This window comes from Arctopsyche grandis, chromosome 8 (genome assembly GCF_051622035.1).
Source record: "Arctopsyche grandis isolate Sample6627 chromosome 8, ASM5162203v2, whole genome shotgun sequence".
Lineage (NCBI taxonomy): Eukaryota > Metazoa > Arthropoda > Insecta > Trichoptera > Hydropsychidae > Arctopsyche > Arctopsyche grandis.
This window is the reverse complement of record NC_135362.1, coordinates 15,505,678-15,531,132: the sequence shown is the minus strand read 5'-3', so window position 1 is coordinate 15,531,132 and position 25,455 is coordinate 15,505,678. Positions and strand designations below refer to the sequence as shown.

General features: G+C 35.5%; 1 protein-coding gene across 2 annotated transcripts in view; it reads left to right on the top strand.

Moving 5' to 3' along the window:
• The window catches only part of LOC143915487 (uncharacterized), a 108,068-nt gene that overhangs the window by 28,316 nt on the left and 54,297 nt on the right, over positions 1–25,455 (top strand). For both annotated transcript variants that reach the window (XM_077436163.1, XM_077436164.1), the window contains exon 8: positions 9,690–9,854. In XM_077436163.1, the coding sequence (XP_077292289.1) occupies positions 9,690–9,854 (165 nt within the window). The remainder of the gene's footprint in view (positions 1–9,689; positions 9,855–25,455) is intronic.

The window sequence follows — 25,455 nt, the reverse complement described above, 5'->3', positions numbered from 1 at the left end:
AGGGAGGACACGCGTTTCTATGCTTCCAACTACTGATCTTCTCTATGTTTAGAAAATAGTAACTTCTTCTATGGAGCTAAGTGATTACCACTTTTGTCATTTTGAAAAGCGTGCGAGCATAATTATCAATTTTAAATTGAAAATACCGATGCCATAATGCACTTCTGAGTTCGACGACAAGACAATTTTATATTTTGTGTTGCAGTTTCCAGTCCCTTGGATGCTGCTCTAATTAAATTTTAGGACGCGTGAAGATATTACGTTAGTTCCAGATTTAACTTACTAGACATTTATTAATTACCAGTGGTTTTACCCGGCTTCGCTCAGTATTTGTAATATAAACCGCTTAAACAAATGGCAAATCTATTAGTAAACAACAATTATATCAATATCGTCGGCATAGAAACTTTGATTGGTTCGAAGACGTCACGGATTCTACGAACCAAACAAACGTACGAATTCTCTTTCGAAATTATATATAAGATAGTTTTGTTATTTAAAATACATTATATGTATGTACGTACCTATGTAATTGGAAAGTGATTCTTCAATATTTAGATTTTCTTTGGTTGTTTTGTATACCTTATAATATATAATATTAGGTTGTTATTGTAGTCAACAAGGAATAAAATAAGGGATTGTCAACTAGTCATGCTCTTCTCGGGTTTCATTGCAAAATGTACAAATGTATATTTACAAGATAAAAAACGGCTTTTAACCGACTGTATGATGACCTCTCCATTGCAGAGGTATTCGCCAAAATTACTTTTGATCAACCCGTTTATACATTTAAATGTTTTAATGTAAATATTTTAGTATACATTTAAATGTGTAGTCTTAAGTGCTGTTGTGCATACTTTTTGAATATATTTTTCTTGCCCTTATTTTTCTTTTATACTACATATATGCATATTCAAGAGCATTCTGGTTTTTCCAAAATTTCGTACGTCGGTTTCTGTACTGAGGTTCGCTTATTTAGCAAAGCAGCCGTTTAACCGCTCGTTAGCGAATAAACGTAAAAGTCTTCGTTTAACCGGTTAACGAGGGCGTCTCGTTACCAAAGCTTCTGCATCCACCAAAGAGCCGTTTCTTTGTGTGAAAATCATTCTCTCTCTATTCGACTGTGACTCCATAAATCTTCATTTCATCAGCGTTTACTCGCGCCAATCGAAGTCGATGTATATTTCATCGCCCTCGCCTTCTATATAGCCCACGTCTTCGAATTCCTCGAAATCGACAACTAAAAGGAGGAATCGCTCGTTTTAATCGAGCGTCTGTCACTTTTATCGCTTTCAATTTTTGTAGAAGTGTATTGATGAAAGCCGGTATTGTTGTCAGATGTGTTCAATATACGAGGGGCTTGTTTTTTGAATTTATTGTCTTTCATTTTGTTAAAACGAAACATTCGCATGTACACTAATCATGTTTACATAATGAATCGTAGGCGTAATTGACTGCGAAATTGAAATGTCCAATGTTGTAATTGGACTGGACGCAGACTAAATCAATACTGGAATATTTTATGTAGGTATTTAGGTATGTACGTGCGTAGGAACCCTAAATATCTTTTATATAGATAAAATATCTTTATATAATAGAATTTACTTTTTTAGTTTATTTTATTATTTTCGATAAAGTCAAATGAATTGTTTTTTAAGAAAATACATATTTTAATTAAATGGATTATAAAAACAATATTTTTTTGGTGAAATTTCCTGTTTCTTATGACAAAATCATTCAGTGAAAGTTAGATTCTTTCATGTTATTAAATACTAGTGTTGGGCCCGTTGATTTCAACGGGTGGTTTCGAAAAGGAACTGAAACTCGAATAAAAATAAAGTTAAAGATATTGAATCGACTGGTTTCGGAAAGAAATTGATGCACGAATTACGAAGTGATTACGAATTACGAACTACGTTTTGTGCATCGCCGACCTCCTGCCGCCTTTGCCCCCGATGCCTCCGTCGCTCCGGGGCCTTCGGCCCCAGCGCCGCCGACGCCTCCGGCGCCCCCGACGCCTTCGGCACCCCGGGGGCTTCGCCCCCAGCACCCCCGATGCCTTCGGCACCCCGGGGGCTTCGCCCCCAGCGCCGCCGACGCCTCCGGCGCCCCCAGCCCCCCCGATGCCTTCGGCACCCCGGGGGCTTCGCCCCCAGCGTCCCCGATGCCTTCGGCACCCCGGGGGCTTCGCCCCCAGCGCCGCCGACGCCTCCGGCGCCCCCAGCCCCCCCGATGCCTTCGGCACCCCGGGGGCTTCGCCCCCAGCGCCGCCGACGCCTCCGGCGCCCCCAGCGCCCCGATGCCTTCGGCACCCCGGGGGCTTCGCCCCCAGCGCCGCTGACGCCTTCGGCGCCGCCAGCGCCCCCGGCAATGAAAAAAATGAAAAAACTGAAAAAATGAAAAAAATGAAAAAACTGAAAAAATGAAAAAACTGAAAAAATGAAAAAAATGAAAATTATGAAAAAAATTAAAAAAACTGAAAAAAACTGAAAAATATGAAAAAACTGAAAAATATGAAAAATATTTGATTTTTGATTTTTAAATGCTTTTTATTATTACGAAATTATGTTCACAATACATCTTATATCTATTTTAATAGCTACTGATCTACTGATCATTTTCTATTTTACAATTTTAATTTAATTTGGTTAGTAATCACAGTATTATATTATTCTAATGTTAATCTAAAGCATAATAGGAAAAAGAGCTCAAAAACCTATTTACAATCCTTATAAATGTTCATAATACATCTAATACATAATATTAATTAAATACTATCTAAAGTCGATGACCTAAAGCAGATTGTGCTTAGGTAATCTGTGTTTATACCTGAAGGGTATAGACATTTTATTGTAATCACCGAGACTCTTCACAAGTGTGTTAGTATGGTTATTAGTGATTCTTTCATAGAATCTACTGGTTAGTTTGTTAGTAATGTCTGTAACAAACGGAATATTATATATAGCATGCAGTTTTTTCAGGTTAGTATATATGGGTGTATTATAAATTATTTTAAGGGATTTATTTTGTATTACTTGGAGCTTGGAAAGGTTAGTATTCGAGGCGTTATTCCATACAGGTGAAGCATAGGTTAATAATGGTAATATGAGCGCGCGATATAATTTTATTTTATTTAGCGTTGATAAAGAACTATGGCGATTAAATATTGGATATATTGAGGATATACACCGCATCGCCTTGCATTTCGCTGCCTCAATGTGAGGTGCCCATCTCATTCTTTTATCACACGTTACTCCTAAATATTTTATTACTGACTGCCATTTCAGACTTTCTCCAGAGGGGATTTTCAGATCTGAACTTGGCTTATGTTTTCTAACACTAAAGAATATGGCGTCTGTTTTGGTTTGATTAATTTGAATTTTCCACTTAGTGAAGTGTTCAGTCATTGTTTTAATTGCAAATTCAAGATTTTTAAGAATAGTGTCTGGTTTTTTGCTACTTGTGAAGCAAGCTGTATCATCTGCATATAGGGCTATGTGACAGTTTTTTGGAATAGGTATGTCATTTATATATATGGAGAACAAGAGTGGGCCAAGCAAGCTCCCCTGCGGAACGCCAGCTGCGATTATTTTTGGAGACGATAATTCATTATTTACGCTAACCACTAGCTTTCTACGAGTTAAGTACGATTTGATGATGAGAATTAGGTAGTTTGGTATTTTGTTAATAAGGAGCTTATGAATGAGTCCATCGTGCCAAACCGTGTCGAAGGCCTTTTCTATGTCGAGACATACCATTCCGGTACTTCTCTTCATATTAAAGTTCTTCGTCACGTGTTCAGTTAGTCTTGTTAGTTGTTCGGTCGTGGAATGTCCAGTGCGAAATCCGAATTGTTCATTTATTAATTTCTTATTTACGACTTTAAGTAAACGTGTGTAGATTATTTTTTCCAGAATTTTTGAAAGCGTGCAAAGTAAGCTAATGGGTCGATAATTGGCCGGGTTTTTTGAGCTTTTATCGGGCTTAAGTATGGGAATTACGTTGGCTGTTTTCCAGTATTCTGGGAAATACCCGGTGAGTAAACATGCGTTGAATATTTTAGATAGTGAGACTAAAGCTTTAAATGGAAGTTGTTTGATTGTGATGTTATCTATTGAATCTCGCCCAGGTGCCTTTTTATTTTTTAAATTACGTATTATATTTTGGATTTCACACGGATGCACCAATTTTATATTTTTAGTACTGTTAGTGGGAGTTTTTGTGATGATTTTAATGGACCGGTTGACTTTATTATGCGTTGGTATGTGATTGTAATGTTGTGTGAGTGTGTGATGTTTTTGGAAGGATTTTGATAATAGTTCTGCTTTGTCGCTATCACGCGTCACTGAGATTCCTGCATCATCTAATGGAGGAATCGAGTTTTTTGTCCTGCGAATCGCTTTAGCTAATTTCCATAGAGAGCCATCAACTGAGCTCAATTTTTCTAATTTTTTAGACCAAGCTTCATTTTTTATTTCTTTGATTCTAATTTTAATTTGATATGTGAGCTTATTAATTAATGTTTTCAATGCTGGATTTTTTGATGTTTGCCAAATTTTACGGAGTTTATTTTTACTTTTAATTAGATTTGCAACAAAGTCAGTTATCTCTAATTTGTGTTCAATGTATTGTGTCTTAGGTATGTGAAGGTGTTTGGATCGAGTTATTGATTCCGTTAGGTGTATTATGGAGCTGTCGATTTCGGCTTTGTTTGTGAGTGTGGTAGAAGTTAGAATGGTTTGGTCATTTATGTACGACTTGAACTCTCGCCAGTTAGCTCTCCCGTAATCCCAACTATGCTTGATGATTTCCTCGGGTTTCCCGTCGATTGAGAAGATTATCGGGAGATGATCAGACGACAGGGTTTGAAGGGCATTTGGTGTCGATATTTTTGGGCAGTTCTTGACGAGGACAAGATCTAGTGTGGATGGTTGTGAGTTATTTGTGGGATAGTGTGTGTATGTATCCGGATGAAGTAAGATTGTATCTGTTAGTTGAATGTATTTAAAAAGAGTTGTGCCTTGTTGGTCAGTGTTTACGCAACTCCATAACGGATGTTTGGCATTTAAGTCACCAGCTACCACTACCGAACTACCAATGTTAAATATTTTGTTAAGATCGGATGCCAATAATCGTTTTTGGGGAGGATTGTAAGCGGATGCTACTATGTGACGGGTGTTGTTAATTGTTAGTTCGATGGCGGTTAGTTCTAAATTTTTTAGTGGCGGAGTTATTACGCGACAATGTTTAATTGACGATTTTATAAAAATGGCAACTCCCCCTCCATGCTGTTCTCGGTCTTCGCGATGGCAGTTAAAGTTAGGTAGGTTAATACGGATATGAGGTTTTAAGAAGGTCTCGGAGATTAAAACTATGTCAACACAGTACTCACCGATCGCCGACTCTAGTTCGTCAATCTTATTCTTAAGTCCACGAGCATTCCAAGCTAGAATGTTCAGGCGCCTCCCGTTAATCAAAGACATCGAGATATTCGACAAGCATGAGTGCCAGCTCTAGTTTGTCGGTGCAACCGCTGGCCTTGGCACGAATCTCCTGGAGGATCTTCAACATCTTCGTCATAGACGCCATGGAAGTTAGGTCTGTTGTTGGTTGAATGTTGGGATTGGTTGGTTGGTGGGGTTTTTTAGGGATATTTGGGATATTTGATGAAGGAGTTTTAATGGTCGGTAGCTTTGGGAAGTTATGATCGTTAACGACCGGGATATTTTGTGGCTGCACCACTGGGAGTTTCCAAGGGTTGGCTTTGACAATTGATGCTCGATTCTTCCTCGATTCCAGCATTTTCAGATAGCTCTGTCTTTTTGGACAGTCTTTGAAGTTAGCGGGGTGAGATCCTGAACAGCCTGAGCAGACAGCAGGGGTAACTATTCCTTGATTGCATTGTGCGGTGAGGTGAGTGCCGGCACATTTGACGCACTTGGCCTGCCGATTGCAGTTTTTCGCAGCGTGTCCATATTCTTGGCATCTGAAACATTGAGTAATATTTTGTGATTTACTAGTATATTTAACGACACTGACCTTTGTGTAACAGATGTACCGGATTTCTTTAATCTTCTTTGCCGATACCGATGGCTCGAAGAACACCAAGTATAGCTCGGTGGCGTTGCTCCTAGGCTCCTTCGTCTTCATCTGTATGACTTTGGTTACAGGGAATCCCTGTCTGATGATGTCATCTTTAATATCAGCTTCCGGCAATTTCGGCAAGCCACGTTCGACACTTTTTATTTCCTTTTCCTCCTTCCTGGAAAAGGTATGGAATTGTCGGTCTGGTGTCAATCCATCCCGAAGTTTTTTAAAGTCTTCAAGACTTTTACATTGTATCTTGACATTATTTTGACCAATGTAAGTCATTGTGAAGTCTTTTATAAACTTCTTGATCGACTCGATCATGCTGCCGTGAATGCCAGTAGCTGTCATGATGATGGGCGGGATTCTTCCACCGCTTCTGGGGACATCGGAAACTTCCAAGAGCCCTTCAAATTTGTTTTTCTCCTGAATTTTAAATTCAGGAGCAACATCTTTTACGTTCTTTGCCGTATGTTTTGGAAACTGCCACTCGGTCTCCATCTGAGCGGTCTGAGAGCAGCCTGGTTGAGGAGCTTCGGTTGTAGTTATCAGTGTCTTCTTAATTCGCTTTTTCAGGTTGGATCCTCGCATGGTGCCAACATGTGTTCGTTTGGTGTTCGTTTTGTGGGGGGTGTTTGTGGTGTATGTTAAAAGGTGTGGGTTTTTTGACGGTATGGCGTATCGCTGTATTATGAGCGCTCGCACAGAGAGTACGTCTTCGGCACGTCCGTTCTCACGGAGCGTCGAGAGACGAGTGATGAAAAATATGAAAAATATGAAAAATATGAAAAAAATGAAAAAAATGAAAAAAAAAAAAAAAAAATTTTTGTTCCCCATACTGGTTGACGGTTGATCGTCCGTCACATATATACAAATATACATACAAATATACATACAAATATACATACAAATATACAAATATTCAAATATACAAATATATTTAGCGACAGTCCGTTTTTATATATATTATATCTATGTATGTATGTACCTTCTTATTTAAAAAAAAATGTTTTTCATCAAACCGCAGAAATATGAAAATAAAAAAAATCCTTTGACAGCAAAGTGACCTGAATTACTTTGCTTTTTATGTTATTCAATAGTTTTTACGCCTTCAGACTCTTTTGAAAAATATGTTGTCGTTTGAACTCTTTTGTATGTATTGTTTAGATTTTTTTGCTTTCTTACATAAATACTAATTTCTAGGAGGAATAAATAAATGATAATTATTTAATTAAATTTCGGACGTTGAATGATTTCGCCTTTTAATTGCAATGATCGTTAAAATGTAAATATAATACGTTATTGACTTAAAAAATAAATTTAAACTTGATTTTCCCACACTTGAATTCATAGATCATTCCCAGCATCCTATATTGTCATATTTATATAATATTATATGAAAATTAATTTCCGTAAATGGATACTCATGTACGACAAACACGCCCTACGTACCACAGCATTCCCATACTAATTGTTTTAATTAACGTTTAATGTTGGTCGGATCAAAGCTTCGGGTCATGTCCATCTCTCACACGCGAGTTGACCAAACTACATGACCGTTTAAAAAAATAAATATATATATATATATATATATATATATATATATGTATGTATGTATATATATATACACTAGTTGTTTTATCCGGCTTCGCTCAGTATTTATAATATAAACAGCTTAAACATGGCGAATCTAATAGTAAATATTTATTTGTTTTTTTTTTAATTTATTTGAATCGAAAAAAAATCGCCTCGTCATATAAATTTTGACTTGTTTACGAAGTTTCCAACCAATGTTTCTTACATACAAAGTCTCTTTCGAAATTATATATAACAAAAGCCCTGGGGGCATTCGCCCTCCGTCCCCATGTCGTCATAGAAACTATGTGTTGACGTTAACGTAAACGAATTCCTAACCAATGTTACATACAAAGTCTCTTTCGAAATTATATATTAGATATCATATAAAAAAGTTATGTATGTTCGTGCATATGATACATATGTACATTTGTATGAATACTTTCATCTCACTTCAGCCACTCCCAAGATAAAAATAGCAACCGGTAAAAGTTTTTTGTTGGCGTCTGCACTGAAGATTCATTTATATTATATTTCATTACATTTCACCAATCACCATCTCTCGGTCTATTAACAATGGTTCGAATCTTATTCGCGATGATCTTTGGTCGGTTGGCGAATCTATGGATCGTTTTACCGGTGAAATCGAGACGATGACTTTGCGCTGCAACGCGGTGACACACTTTTCAATTTTCACGGTCGATGTGATTCATAATCGTCTCGTTTTGTATAATACATAAATACATACATATTTTGTATGTATACAAATTTGAAAGATCTCCTCTTTCTTTGTTGCTTCGTTCTAATAGATTTTATGTCTATCAAAGGATTGAATGTCCCGGTGCTTATTCATTAGTCATAACGTTAATTTTTGAAAATGTTACTTTCGTTTGACCCGCTTCGGTTAATTTTGAACAGCCTCGCCATAACGGCTAAATTCAAATTCGTCTGTTGTTTAACAAGCGATATGGATATTGAATTTGCTTTTATTTTTATCGCGTTTTTTAAATATAAATCATCTACTTTCTCTTGCTAGACACCGTGCATGTAATATATTCACAATTATCGTTGTACGATTAGCTTTTATTGTTTGTTCTTTCTATTGTAAATTTGATCATTTCTATTCATCCTTGGGGGTTTCCCCTTGATTTTTACAATGAGTACAAGCGAGATTAATGTGAATCATTTTACCAATAAATAAAACAGATGTGCATATTGCCATGGAAATGCTAGCTTTTTCAAATTTCATATTTACATTTAAAATTTAAAATGATTTAAAAAATCCTAATATTCTCGAGAAAACTGCATCAAAATTGATTCAACCGTTCTCGACCATAAGGATAGGCCGACGTATTGTTTATTTTATAATATTATTCATATATACAGCCATGACCCATTGGATGATGCACCTCTGCCTCTTTTCCACCCTTTTATTAGTGTTCCAAAATGTTATACATATTTACAAATACATATGCCAAGAGGCATCTATCTGTAATAATGTCACATGTTCATGTGCATGACTTAAAATACAAGCCACGAGTTTGTTTTATGAATTAATTCATTTCGTGATGATGAAGCATCGTTTTCGGTTTATGTTCATAATATTCGTCATATTTAAGTCAAATTGTCATTTCGTCGAATTATAATTTGGTCACTGTTACAACGTCAACCTTTCTGATGAATAAGTTTTTATCTATTTTTTGTTTAATTTCTATGAAGACATTTGCCACTAATCAAAAAGTTTTTAGTTTATAAATAAAGTAAAATAAAAGCGTAAAATGTACCTATGCAAATAGTATATGCCTATAGGCTATAGGAGACGTGTCACGTTTACACACGTTCGTAATTATTCAAATTAACACATTTCGTATTATCAAATTATCATCTAGTATTGCTAAATGTTATTATCATAGATACATTTGTATGTATAAATAAATAAATTTCATGTTGAAGATTGTACTAGGTATATATTAACGTGCTATTTACTTTGTGTATATTTTTTTTATCTGATTTTTCTTTTCTTTCAGGCGACGTGAGTCTGAAGCCCTATATCACCTCCGAACCGGATTTCCTAAACGTGAGCCTGGATGGTTCCGAAGATTTCTTGGTGATGGCCAGCGATGGATTGTGGGACTTCGTGACGGATGACGACGTCGCCAAAGAGGTGTACAATCTGCTCACAGCTTTCCCAGGTGTGTAAATTTTTCGTTTTATAAAATTTTCACAGTGAAATTGTGACGTCGCATTCTGTTTTTCCCTGTATCGCGTCGCATCGCTTGTATTTTCTACATTTTCATTCGCATCACGGGTAAAAGTCTTCGCGTGCTCTTCTTTCTCCCCTTCACTTACCGAATTTATACGCTGAGCTCGCCCCTCGTCGATGTCCCGCGTTTATTTATTTTCTTAACCTTTATTGCCCCGTACGCGCGTGCTCCTTTATTTTCTTGTATTGGTCAATATCTTCAAATTGCCCCTTTCCGATAGTATATTACCGACTGTCGTTTCAGCGAATAACCAAAGTCGACACTGCTTATCTGTGATGCGACGAATTTTCTCTAACAAAGCAACGGTGATGAAACTTTTCTAATCTCCATACAAAAAAAGGCAAGTGAATGCTTGTGTCAAGTTTAGAATAATTTAACCGATTTTTTTGCGGCTACCTAGAGCATCTTTAAGATGTATTATCATGGTATTAGACTTTAGGAGAATGAATACTACAGAAATTCTAAATGATGAATGTTTGAAATGAAAAACACGATTGTTGCACACTAGATTCACTTGAAAACCTTTTTCACGTGGAAAAGCTTTACATGCTTATATTTGCAATATGTATTTTTTCCATTAAAGGAAATTTGTCTGAGTATTAACGGCGTCAACTTGTACCGCAACCATTTGCATAATGCGCACCGTACCAAGGCTCCCCCCGCCCTCATCTCACCCCTTCGGCAATTGTTGGTTGGCTTTCGTTCTCTCTTTGTGAGGGTTTTTCATTTTAACGTTTAGCAGGTGTGAGTGTGTAATCATATCGAAAGCTTTAATATTTATTGCGGGCGTGGCAAGGATGAATCAATAAACGTCTGTTTGTATGTACATACATATGTATGTAGAACCACCACGTGAAAATGCAATTTTGGTGCAACCGCACAACGTGCAATTTTTAGCCACAAAACCCTCCCTTTCTATTCGGATTCGAATCCCGCGCGTAAAGTGCTCGATGAATGTTTCATTGCTGGCGTTGCAAAAAATCTGCTGGCTTTGTCTGGGATATGCAGCGGGAAATGAAAAGATTTGAAGTTCGTCTGGCCCATTTTTTCCTACACCCCCCCCCCCCCTTATTATTATTTAGCTCGTATGCGAGACGAATAAATTGAATGATATATTCATAGACATTTTCTTACGTACTTATTTAAATTATTTTTTGTCTTCTGATGAATTTTCGTAGGGTTATAATTTATGTATGTAGTGTATTAGTTATACGTTGTATTATACGTATCTTTCTTAATATGTACATATATTTTGAAACAATTGAATTCTAATTAAATCAATTCGCTCATCAAAAATTATTTTCCTTTTTATTATTTTTATCTTCCTCTTATATGTGTACTTAGATACATATTACATACATATGTATGTATGTTTCTTGTATATCGTTTATAAAGCCATCATATACATAGGTACGGGTGACCGTCACCGCACCGAATGTTAAAAAGTCGAAAATGTTCGTTTACCATGCATACATATGAAATACGGTTAGTATACATATCAGTGGCGTGCGGTAAAAGTCCCTCTCCCCCCGTCGTACATCCTCACTTAATTTGCGTGAGCAGGATACAACAGGAACAAGAGGAACAGGCTTTTCCTCCCGTATTCTGCGCGCGCATATTAAATAAGGCTGTATGACAAAAAGATAGATAATTTCACCGCATGCCACTCATATAACATTTGGGCTGAAAAGTTCGTAGGCTAGCATAGAAAAAATCTAAGTTTAAACTTAGCAAACCACTTCTCAACGGTTGATTTTCCTGGTGCAAGGTCCGAATAATGTTTATCAAGCCAAACCTTGGCTTCAATAGTATTTTTTTTTCGCCGAAAAACAAAGCTTTATTAACACACGAAATTCCTTTTTATCCATTTTTTCAAACTAATAAAAGTTGCTTCACTCAAAATGCTATAACTCACAAACTAATAGTATGACAGCTGTCAAATTTATACACGTGTCTTTTTAAGGTTAGGACTAACTAAAAATCATATGGATTTAATACTAGTAGCGCTATCTATGTGTCAGCCTACGAACTTTTCAGCCCACCTAATATATTATATATATACATTTGTAGTACCGTTTACCATGCACCCTTTTTATTTGATCTTTCGATTTGCGATCTTTGCCTTCCGATATTTGCGTTTTCGGGCTTTTCACTTTCGGTCCCGTGAGGTAGACCCCATAGTTACATACATACAGGGCCAGTTCAAATGCGCACAAGACTTGGCACGTGTCTAAGGGCGCCATACCCAAACGTTATCTTTGAATCGAAAGCGGAAAGTTTTTCTAAACTGAAGTTAATAAAAACGAGTTTTAGATTATCTTTGAATCGGAAGCGATTAGACAGACGATTTGGTTGTAATATCCATTGAACGAGACATTCTACAACAACTCGACATGGAAGAATTACAAATTTTGCACCAGCAAAAACCAGGAAAATTTTTATTTGTAAATATTTTTAAAAAATTTACTGTTTAAAAATATTAAGGGTGGGTGGGGGTTTAAAACCAATCTGCCTAGGGGCGCCATATACGTTTGGGTCGTGTATGTCGTGTATGATTTAATGAATTGTTTTTTTCATCGTAATTTTTTTAGCAGTCAGATATTCCACTGTACTCTGCAGTGCAGACTCAAGTACTCGGTCGCGTATAGTCAGGGATGGCGAACCTTTTTGGGTCCGCGTGACAAAAATCCTCAAATATTATTTCTCGATTGTGTGGTGTGTCCAAGCAGTAAAAAAAATCAACAAAATATAAAAAAATAAAAATGTTCCTAGTTCTCATTATTTCTTCTTCTGCATTTTATTAATTACATATGTTCGTTAATCGATCACTTTCCATTATTTCCAAATCATTTTTCAAATCAACAAATTTTTGTTTCCGTATCGAACTCGATTGAAATATGTACGATAAATTGCATTTTAATGTCTTCCAGATTTAGCCACTCGAAAATCTCCAAATTGAGGTCGTCTGCTGATAGTGTCTGGATATAAAAAAAATTTTGATGTCTTTTCAAATCTCCTGAATTATTTGAATCTTGAAGAAAACTCGTTGATTACCGATTGAATAACTACATAAATTTCTCGGGTTAATTTGATTTGATCTGGCTATTCTTTTGCAAATTTTTTTTTTGTATTTGGAAAATATTTGAAGATGTTAGATACAACGTCACGATCGAAAATTTGTAATTTGGCTTTAAATGCTTTGATTAAATCAAACATGACAATAATTGTTTTGTTAACACCCTGCCGTTTAATATTTAATTCATTTAAATGTAAGCACAAATCAGTAGTTTTGAAAGCCATTCGACGTCCAGTAACTCATTGTATTTTTTTCAATGACATTCTCACTAATTAATAATGTCAGATGAAACTTCCACTTATGTATATTGATGACCAAACCGTGAAAAAGGCAAAGTATGAAAACGATCGGATAAGAGCCAAAATTTTTCTTGAATAGTAATCGTAAGTGAAAGTAAGAAGAGGTTTGTAAAAAAAGCTTAACTTCATCCAAACACTCAACGAATCTTTGAAGAACTTTTCCACGACTTAAACATCGCACATTGATGTACATATGTATGTAAGTAAACCATTATACACCAGGTTTACCTCATTTAGTAATCCAAAAGATTTTTGGTTGTTTAATCCGCGTGCAGATATCAGATTGACCAATTATGTTACAAGAATCGTAACATCTTCCAGTGACTTAAATCTGTGCTTCGCGCAAAAAACTAGCTGGTGTGTAATGCAATGAAAGCCCAGAACGGAATGTCCAATACGTTCAGTAAATAAATTGATAAAACCATTTTCCTCTCCAGTCATACTGCGAGCACCATCTGTCGTTACTGATACAATTTTGGAAAGATCTATTTAGATGCTAAATTCGTAAAATATGCGAATAGATGCTAAAATAACAAACAAAAGTGAAATTTGCAAATTGAGGGGATAAAACAGAGCTTGCAGTTTACCATAGACGGTGTTTTTCGTCTTAAACTAGACTCGCACTCAAGACTAAATGAGACAAATATATTCCTTCAAACATTGAGTAAACTATTCAATCCATCTGTGGCAGGTACAAAATCTAATATTAATGTTAAAGAAACAGTTTGGTTTTTTAGAAACCTGCCATTTTTTAATGTATTAACAGAGGCTCAATGTTTGGAAGGATATCAGCACTTTTTTAGACAATTAATAGAGAATATAAAAAGCGAATCCACGCCGGATATATTGCTATTATTGATGGCAACAAAAATTAAATATGAAGAGTTTGGTTGTGCAGCTCTAAAATATATTTGGTGTCTCGTCAATAGTGTGGATGCTGAAAAGTAAATTAGTAAATATATTATTATATAATATAAATGTTACCGATCGTTGCACGAATCTCAAAAAAGAATCTGTAGAAATATGCTCCATGTTGAGTTTTAATAAATTTTAATTGGTATTATATTTTTATATTCATATTTTTTGTCTTATATTCGTGTTTTTTTCATTATAATTTTAATTCCAAAACATTTTTGAATTTTTTTATTATTTTTTAATTGTTGTGTTGTCTTTACATATGTATATACATTTTAATAAATTCATAGAAATTTTTTATTATTTAAAATTAAAAAAAAATAGATGCTAAAATTGAACATTTTTAATGCCCTAAAACGCTAAAATGAAAATGCTAAAATTGACAAAAATAGATGCCCAAAATACGTGTCTCCACTGATGAGGTACATTTTTGGCCATTTCTACGATTCTATCTTTCACCGTATTTCTAGCCAAAGGGATATCTTTTATTCTTTGAATCACTTTTTCCTTGCTTTAAAAATCTTCAAAGAGATTGGGACCGCATTTTAGCCATGCTTCTTTCAGATATTCTCCATTGCCGAATAGTTTTCCGTGTTTAGCGATTATGTTTGAGGCATCAAAACTAGCAGCAGTTATATTTGAACGACCGCCGATAAATATTATTAGGGATGTTGATTGCTCATTTTTATTTGCCCAAACAATAAATTATTTTTGTTCTTCCTTACTTTTTTCAAGGAGAGATTTATGGTTTATATCAAAATGCCGTTTAACTGACGAAGTTCTGCATACAACTGTTCTAGAACATAAATCACATACTGCTTTTTCGCCTTTGTTATTCCTATTTAATCAAAATTTTAATTTTTTTGAAATTGGAAATCGTTCGCGTGCCCTAGGTTCACCATACCTGGCAAATACGGCCGTATCCCAGGGAGATCTTTCCCTCCCGCCACGTATGTAATTGAGTACGAACTCCCCAAACTCACACTCCCTTTTCTAACTGTATAGAGGCATCCCTCCACTTGCTACGAATGAAGATGTATGTAAAACTGTTTTCATTAAATATGTATCACGGGAAATGGCAAGACATTTTATTCCCCTCCGGACACATAATACCACCAATATTGTACATCTTGTATGCGCTTTTTTCCCTCTCACCCATCTCCCATCGTCCGTTCAGACCCCCCCCCCCCTACTTCTTTGTGAATGAAAAGCGACTTCTTATCTTGGAACGTGCCATTTACAATGTATAAATTTTTATTTCGTTCGCATATATTTACTTATAACGTATGTATATATGTTATGTGTACTTGTATATGTTGAAATGTCCCCTAAGTGCGAATCGTAATTGAATCACAGTGGATCCGAGCTAATTTGTACTTCTGCACACTGTCCAGCTTACTGAGTACGTCCATGCCAATCAATTTCCAATTTACCTATTCGTATGTTACCCTCCTTCTCTCATTTCCTATGACCCTCTATTCCTGTAGTCAGAATTTGGACCCCTGCCATTCCAAAATTGCATGTCTTATTTTATATTGTATAAAAGTTAATGGCTTGGAATTAATAAATGTTTTTGCTTTGCGTATTATTTTCTTTTATTATATTTATATTTAGAAATATATCCGTTGTCGTAAAATGATATCTTTATTATTTCACCCCATCTGTTTCGATGTCTTTCCCCTTTATTTTTTCAGTCGGAACAATCTCTACGAGTTGCTCCATCGATTAAATCCCTTGTCAATGTTAGGGGTATTGTAATTAATTGCTTAAAAATGTACATATATAACCCGTCAGAATGTTGATTATGTAAGAGTTAAATATCAACTATGATGAGTCAATTTAATCTGCAGGATTTTTTATTTTGACTTATGTGCCATTTTTTTTTCATACCATATCAAAATGACAAATATTTATCACCAATCATATTACGTCATATTTTTATACGTGTATTTCAAAAAATATTATTTTTGACCACTTCCTTAGAAGATAAATTAAGTAACCTTAACATGGTACCTAAGCATTGTATACATATAACGTAATAATCCTGAGGATAATGCAGATTCATTCGATCGTATAATAATTCATCGTAACACCGATTTCATCCCCTCGAGTTACGACGAGTGGAACAAATATCATAATTTTGGGGATGGTGTCAGGCTTTATCACCATGGGGGGTGGCGGTGAACCGCTAAATATTCGGAATCACTCTAATAATTGTCTGATGCAGAACCTTCGAGAAGTGCAGCGATGTAAGAGCGACAAGGCGCCCCCTACGAACTTGCAACCCCTCCTCCCAACATCCTCTCGCTAGACGTACATTGGGGGATGGGACGACCCCTCCTGTCTGTTTACATTCCTTGTGACTAGATAAGTCCTTATCGGATCCAAGAATCGATACTTTCAGTTTTTCGTCCTCCCTGTCTTGTTTTTTTCGTGAGACGGGACAGAAATTATTTGCCCAGACGGGATATAGTGTTTATAGTGCGCCTTGAGCCAAATGTCAACACGGGATTTATTTACAGATCCGTGCCGTATTTCGGCGCTATTCTGTGGGGAAAGGAATGTCTGTCTTTATGACTCTAGTGTCTTATTTAACCTATTTCGATTTGTTAAATAAAATCGGAATTGTATCAAAAAGGGTCGAATTTCAATTTGATTTTCAGATCATACGTTTGATGTACTATGTATGTATATAGATATTACATATATGTATTAGAAATTGTTAAGTAGCCACGTAATAATCGCATTAACCCCATGGCGTGTTAAACATAAGGCACTTTTTGGTCATTCTACTTTTTTAAATGTCAAATACGTATTCATTTTTGACCAACACGCAAGTGCTTGCGTGTTATCAGACCAAATTTTGACCTACAGGGTGGGTCAAAAACGTTGAAAGGTCGATCGTGATCCCGCGTTCTTGTCGTAGAATTCACAGTTGAATGTAACCTTCTATATATGTAAAGTACTTTCACAAGTACATACATGCGTTACGATTCGTATCATGGCTGTGGAATCGGAATCAGAGTCGCTTAAACTTAAAAAGCGACTCCGACTTTGGTTTCGCATTTTTTTGTACGTATTAATGTATCTATTGTATATGAATATTGAATTACTAAGTGACTGAATAATCTACCTGCATAAACTGCCTTTTCTCAAGGTCAAATTAATCTACCTGCATAAACTGCCGTTTGTTTTTAGGTCAAATTAAAAGATGCTTGATATTTGACAAATCCGTTATGTCAATGGCTTACATTTTATTAGTTTCATGTGTGCATGTATTCATAAATAAAATATACAAAATATAGAAAACAAAAAAGCTTAAAATTACATCAGCCCACTTTATATGCGGCACCCTATATTTGTACCTACTCCAAAAATATCGAAGTTGGGTTTTTTTGCTAACAACTCCACAGCCCTGATTCTTATACATATTTTGGCGGTTGGTCACGAGAATCTCCGGCTATTTTTTTATATATCAACATTTCTAAATGCGCAATTGATAATAAATCTGCGGCTGTTCATGTTCTTCTCCACTGCTGCTGCTGCTGCCGCTGTTGCTGGTTTCCTGATCGGCGCAATGGATATAGCATTATCGGTGTTGTCATATAAATTTTACCCAACACAAAGACTCTAAGACTCTAAAGACACAAAGCTCTAGGAAGAGTAGCTCGCGCGAGATCAGCCAACTCATGGCGAACGCTTCAATTCGATGAGTTACTGCCAGTATGCGAAATAACCCCCGTGTATTGAGGCTGTGCAATCTCTACGTCGTTTAAATAAAAATAATCATTTGTATGCTGTGTAAAAGAATCATATGTTTTTTGAACTTGCATATTTTGTTATATACATATTTATTGTTTTATTGGTGCTATTGGCATAGTACTTGAATACCCCTTGCTTTATTGGAAATATTCGATGTTATGGCAAAAGTTGTGGCGTGAAGTCCACTATTTTACGCCGAGATACATACATACATACATTACACACATAAGTCTAATTGATAATATTTGTATTACGCATCATTTACAACATTCCTCCCACTGTACTTCGGCTGATGCTGTTATAAATAATAATTTGGTTTGATTCTCGCATGTTGCAGATTTACAACCGCATTGTTATCGCTGGAGTGCATTTATGCGTTCTCTGATCGGCTTACATAATAAATTCGATCTTTCACCGGTGCAACGATGCATTTCGGTTGATTTTCAATAAATTTTCCCTAAGAGTATGGAAGGTTTGGATTTAAAAATTTTCATTGTACGCCTCGTTGTTTTTTCGCATGTTCAGTTAGTAATGAGAATGATATTGTGTACATATTTGTTAAAGCGTTAGGTTATACAGAAACAAATTCCGTTCATTTCACGCTAGTTTTATACTTCGATTACCAATGATGCGTGAATGTGCGCACATTATTCTGCGACTATAAATAATATGATTGGTCTTGTTTTTGAGATAGGTATGATTTTATTCTATAAAAATAAAATCTTACATCTTTTTTAGTTTAAATATTCACGCACATATTTTTGCAGATATTTTTTATCTGTAATATTTTTATTGGGAAATTATGCATGTCGATTTACAGCTGTTTCCATTCCAAAATTAAATCTAAAATAATTTTTTCCATAATTCCCTCAACATAATTTCGTATATCCTAGTCCAAGGGCGGGTTGATCAGGGTGGGCGGATATTCATCTCTAGCACAATAGAATCATTCATTTTAAGGAGTGACATTGTGAGACAAACACGCCTATGGGTAATTTTAGGTCGGGCGCAGACGATTACAAGCCTCTCTTTGATTGTGGGATATTTCTTCTTCATTCACAATCTTGACACTTTTCATCAGTCCTGCTATTACAGATTTAAGTAACGTTATATTTATTTGTTTTATTTTTGCATCATAGTAAAATGATAATTGCGAACGATTGATAACACTTCACACGGTGCTTTCCATATTTATTATATTACAATGTTGCTATGCTCCGTTATGCAAATTTTTATATCATTATGCTCCATTATAAATTTCAACTGGCGGTTGATTGTAGCCATCAGCTTCGTGTAAATTTCATTAAAATTTGCATATGAATATTGGATATTGTCCTGAATGAAATCGGTTTAAAAAGACGTCGTATGTTAGTTCGAATTTATTTGGAAAACAGTTTGAGAATCTGCAACTTTTACAATAAATACATAGCATGCAATTGGGCGAATGGCATATTACCGACTCATGAAAATTGTGTCCAAAATAAAACAGCCATTATCCCACATAGCTAAGGGAGCGCGACGTTCCAATCCGATTTAAAATTAATTGTTTATTTATATTTGAGTTTCGTCGCTCATTTATTGTATCGCAAGCGTTAGATTTTTGTTTTCACGTAATGAAGTCAAAAACTGTAATTAAAGAATTAATCTGTAAATCGTATGCCACACTGTTTGAATTTCAAATAGAAGTAATAAAACTTCGACATGCATAATGTAAAGTACATGTTAGAAAATTAATTGAATTACGTATAATTCAACGTCGACTCTCAAGCTGTAAGTTTTCGTTTGTTAACGTGACGTTGAAAATTTTGTTTTGCTATCAAAGTAAATCGCGTGTCCTATATAATCTCATTTTTCCATTATAATAATTATTTTACTTTATATGTATACGATTTTTTTTCATAATAAAATGGTGTCATGGACAGGTGTGGCCACCTCAAATCATGAACAATCCTATTCTGTACTGAGTACCGTGAACCCAGATATGCTTAGTAGTACGATGAATAATGAATTTGGTAAATGGTGCCCACCTTTTTTTTTTTATGAAAAACAACTCCTCCCTTAAACACGAACCTTTCGCCTGGAACTTTTCAGGTCCCAATTTAAGTTTTTCGTTTTTATCGCGTTTGTCCTTTGACCACATTTAAAATTTAAATCGACAAATGTATTTTTTCATTATAATCGTGTTATTAAAACCACTAAAAGCTTTAACGTCTCGTTCGAGTGCTGCTATTTATGGGACTGCCGACGTTCATGTTTTCACGTATATACACACATATGTACATACATACATATATACAAACACGTATTCTTGTTATTTTTAAGTTTATTCAGCATTGTTTTTTAAACCTATACTTAAAAAGCCCACACAACTAAATTTCAAAAGAATTCATATGAAATTTAATTCTTTTATGCAAAATCTATCTACACTTTTTGTTACCATCATTGATATAATTTCAATACTGTTGTGTTCATTAGACAAAATAATCGACATACTTTTTAGATCCTCGATATTTTTATTGTTCACCAGATTTAAATTACGGTACATTTATTAGTTTGGTTAACCTGCATTTAGCCATTTCGTAACCAACAGATAGTAAATACCTTTGGTATCTGAATCTAAATTGCTCTGTTCGACATCACGATTAAGCTATTTTATTGCACAAATGTGGATCCCTATTGATTTCCGAACTGAAGAACCGTTTCTGCCGCCCTGGGGCAATCAGTTAAGTTCGCGTTAAACAATCTCGTTCACATTGTTTGTAACATCGCCGACAAAGTGTATTTTGTGTGAAGTAGAAGAATTGCTATTCATTTCATTTAAATATGAAACATTGTATCGATTTCAGCATGGGTGCGCCGATATTGCTCGGAAATGTATACAGATCGAGATAATGAACTTTATTACCTTGACAAAATGTTTACGCTTTTCTACATTTCAAGTGAAATAATAATGAAAATATATTTCAACTTGCTTCTTCAGATCCCTTAAGGCTGTGTTTATTTTTTGATTCTGTATAAATGAAGGGATTTAGAATTTTGCTGGATTTGATATTGTCCCAAGAAATTCTTGTGTGTTCAATTTTATTATGACATATTGCTATATTCAAACAATGCGCATTTTACTCATCGTTAAACAAATACATATGTCGTTTCCTTTTGTTTCCAATCATAATAGTTATCATTTTTTACTAGAAAAACATTTGTCGCCTACAATAAACTATTTGCCGTTGCCGCCAAAGCAAAAAGAAGAGAATTTGCATTCTCCGCCAAAGAGAAATTGACGGCGAAAGTAATTAGACGGTAATGCCCATATTTTGATTAGAGGTTCGGGAGAACATCTAACTTCTGAAGCGTATCCCCCCATTCGAATTTGCGAGACGCGGTCTATTAGCTTCGCTCCGCGCTGTTGGTTACGCGAACAAATATGTACGTAGAGATGCGAAAATTTCGATTTCGACTACCGAAAAGTTAATGATTCCGAATTTTCATCGAAGAAAATGACCCTAATAAGAAGAGTTGTGTCGAATTTACTTTGTATGCATTCGGTAACCTCCCCTTGTTTGCTCTGTCGTTTCTGATGAGTTATTAATGTGTCCGTGTCTGGTAATGGATTGAAAAGTTCCACGTAGATTTTTTTCTATTTTCAGTTTCACAACTGTTTAAAAGCAGATTTCACGATTGAGCATTGTCCACTGTCCATACGGCGTTTTCATGCAAATTTCGAAACAACATAAAATTTATTGCACTCGCTGAATTGATGTGGAGTTTTTTGTGAAGTTACTGCTTATTTTCTCTTAAAAACATTCCTCTTCTTTTTAAAACCATTCCTGATAAATTTTTTTGAGTTTTATTTATAGTTAATTCGATTGATACTTATCTATCTGACTGTTGATTTGAGAATGCATCCGTAAAATTATTAAGGATCTGCCTGTTCAAACATCTTCATTTTAATAATATCGATGAAAACAACGTATGTTTGTATGTGTTATTTTAGGAAATGATTACATGTAGGTGGCACCGTATTTAATAATAATGAAAACCAATAACATTACACGAGTACAATTTGAAGCTGTGTGTGTTCGCATGTTGGGCGGAAAGTTGACTGGAAAGCTGTCGACACGAGCGTTGTTCACGTGAAAAATGGAAGAAAGGAAGATAGAAAGGAATAGCCGTAGAATGCGGAATGTCGTGGAAGGCGTGTGTTACAACGACGATTTTCGACGGGTCATTAAAGCCGAATAAATGGTCCGTGGGTACGAACGAAACCGAACAACTGACGGCAAAATGCATGCGAAAATCTCTTATCCATTATTCAACCGGTGGACACTGTAAAGAGAAAGGTGGATAGATTCGACAGGGGAGATCGTCTTCGTCGCTTCTCATAGTGCTAATCTTCCACTGCAACGCATGCTAGTTGCATAACCAAACAACCAAAATTAAATTGTGCATCCTATGAATGGAAAGTCCATTTGCATATACATATGCATAATATGTGAAAAGTAATTGTTGAACTTGATTCATACGACACTCAAATTTAAAAAATGAGAAGGTCGTTATTATGAAATATGTAGGTATCAATTTTTTTTATAAAAGCCTGTATTTAACCTCAATAAAGACATAAATCGATAATATCGCCGAATAAAATAGGTGCACGTCGTTACGTAAATTACCGAGTATGTACACATTCTGTTGAGTTCAAAAAATTCTTTTGGGAATTGGTGTGCGGTGACATATTTATAATACTTTTTCAGCATTGTTTATGTCGTGTGGTAAATTTTGGTGGCATATTTATAATATAATATCTATAATTCGCGATGATTTCATACGCGTGTCGCTTTGTAATAATTTTTGCACACCATATGGTCTGCGGCCGTCGGAGTTGACCCCCCCTGGGAGGGCTTGTGGGGGCGGAGGGCGAGGCCGTAGTTACTCCGGATCCTCAAACTTCGATTCTCAATTTTTTCTGCACATTTCTAAACTTTCTCACGAGTTTCTAAAGTGTGCCTTTCAGAAACAATTCGTACAATCATTTTGGTCAGCTCGATGGGCTTTTGTTCGTTTTTAATATACCTATACATATAATCTTTTTTTATCAGTAGCCTACTTACGGATAGCCATATGTATTTTGAATTGCTTACAATGTTAATTAATGTCGTTAATTTGAATAGATAGTCTCAAGTTTTATACACGCATAAATAAACGGAGAGCACATTTTTAATTGCGTTATTCAAATTGTGTATTATCTATTATTTTGTACACCAGTTAAACATTAATTATTCGTGATTTAGTGGCTGTTGCGAATATTTTTTATTAATTGCTATAAAAATGCATGCAAATGGTTTTGGAATTGGTATATATAAATATTTCTTATAAAATAATTAAACGAGTTTATTTAAATATTCACGAATTTCTATTTTTATTTAGAGTTTGCGCTATTGCAGTGATAAAAAATATATTCGGAAAAATCATCTGTGACTCATTAGCATTTAGCCAATCTACAGAGACAAATTTCTACGAAACCTAACTACAAGGCCTTTTCAATTACTGATTTGTAACTCAATTTTGTTTGTACAAAGTATGCCTTTATGTAGTGATTAAATTAATTTTTGAGTATATAATTGGATGCGATTGTTCACGTCGGTTACACAAATACGCTACTATTCTTCGTAGTAACTTATACCACGGTCTATTTGAGCCTTACCTTCAGAGGGTTGGTCTTCGTCAGGGCTGTCGAAAGCGAACCCGGGTCCTGGAAAAATAATAATTTAAGATATATATTACATATTGTTTACGCACCTTTCCTTCGCACAATCCACCCGCCCGCCGTGAGCACACATACATATTTGAATGTATGTATGTATATGTACATACATATATATGTATTATTATGCTTTTCTTTAGAATCAGGCCCTTCAAGTAGCACGGGCTCTGGGAATTTGTCCCCACCACCCTCTCGCCAGCCCTGGTCTTCGTTATCCTTCGGCGAGAAACAACACGTGTCCTGTTTGTTTTTGAACGAGAATGAGAACGCGAGATCAATAAATAATAAGAAGTCCATCACGGCGCGTCGTCATTGTTCTCGGTCACGAGCCGGTGGCTCCATTGGTCCGACACAAAGCCCTCTTCGTCGTCTGCAGCCAATACAATAGAGGAAGCCAGAAAAGACTGTAGAAAAAAGTCTACCAGTCAGATGTTATCGCCTATCCGCAGAGAACGTCTCTCTGCCATCCGATACCCATCGCTAAAGAGGCTACTCGTTCAAAAAATTTTAAAGAAAAGTTTTTAAGCACTTGACGATCTGCAATCAGTATTGTCGTTTTAATTTATGAAAGTGCTTTATTCTTCCATTATTTATGTAAATTTTCTCCATATCAGTCATAAATTTGGTTGATTTGTTTACTTTTTCTTTTAAAATATATAATAAATATTAATCTAAATGACAAGCATTCATCATTCATTTTGATTTGGACACTCGGAGAATATAACTTTTTGTGGTAAATTAAAAAAAAATAGGGTTGTGGAGTTGTGGCTTTTTGGCTGGAGTCGCAGTGGCAGCTGTAGGAGTTGTCGTTTTCTCATGTTTAGGCAAAATTGAGAACAGTCCTGATATTTGACAAATCAGTTTCGCCAAATAAGGACATTTTATTATTTTCCTTTAAATATTCATTAATAAAAAATACGTAATATTAAATTAAAAATTTCAATTAAAAGTTAATGATTTTTATAAGCTCACAATATATACATATATGTATATGTACATATGTATATACTATAGAGACATTCGAAAACTAACCCAACGGAACACGAGTCGGATTCGTGTACTTTTTAACGACTCCACAGCCCTGAAATAAAATGTATGTATAACTATAGGTCGCAGGAATTCGGTGCAAATTCATAGACAACTTTTGCTATGTAAGGGAACTGATGAATATGAAAAAAATACTACGCTAGTGGACGTTTGTCATTATTTTTAGTATGCTTTTATGGACCATTTCCACTCATTCAATGCGTGGGAGTCAAATATAATTTTCATATTATTTTTTGTAATATTCCACTTACTTCCGGGAAAAATTCCTATTGGAATAAATTTTCCTTGTTTTGAAAGAAAAAATCTAATAAGAAAAAAGTAGACAAGAAAATCTACATTAAAATAAAATTAAGGGTGCAGCGTAGATACGGTGGGTTTTTCATTTTATTGGAGCTGAGCAGTCCTTTTCAACAATCCAAACACTCCGCCTATTTAGCCATGATTGTATTGCTCTGAATTATTGTTATTGCGATTCGTCTTGCTGCTTTGAAAAAGGGATTGTTATAAAGATCGAGAAACAAATTGCATCAGACGAGGGCTGTGGGTAGGCTGTAGAGTGGAGTGTAGCTGTAGGTGTAGAGTGCAGACGTAGAGATTGGCGGCCGCGGTGAGCTGGCAGTCATCGACCTATGCTGGGTGTTGTGCCGGCGCTGCGCCCCTCCCGTGTCC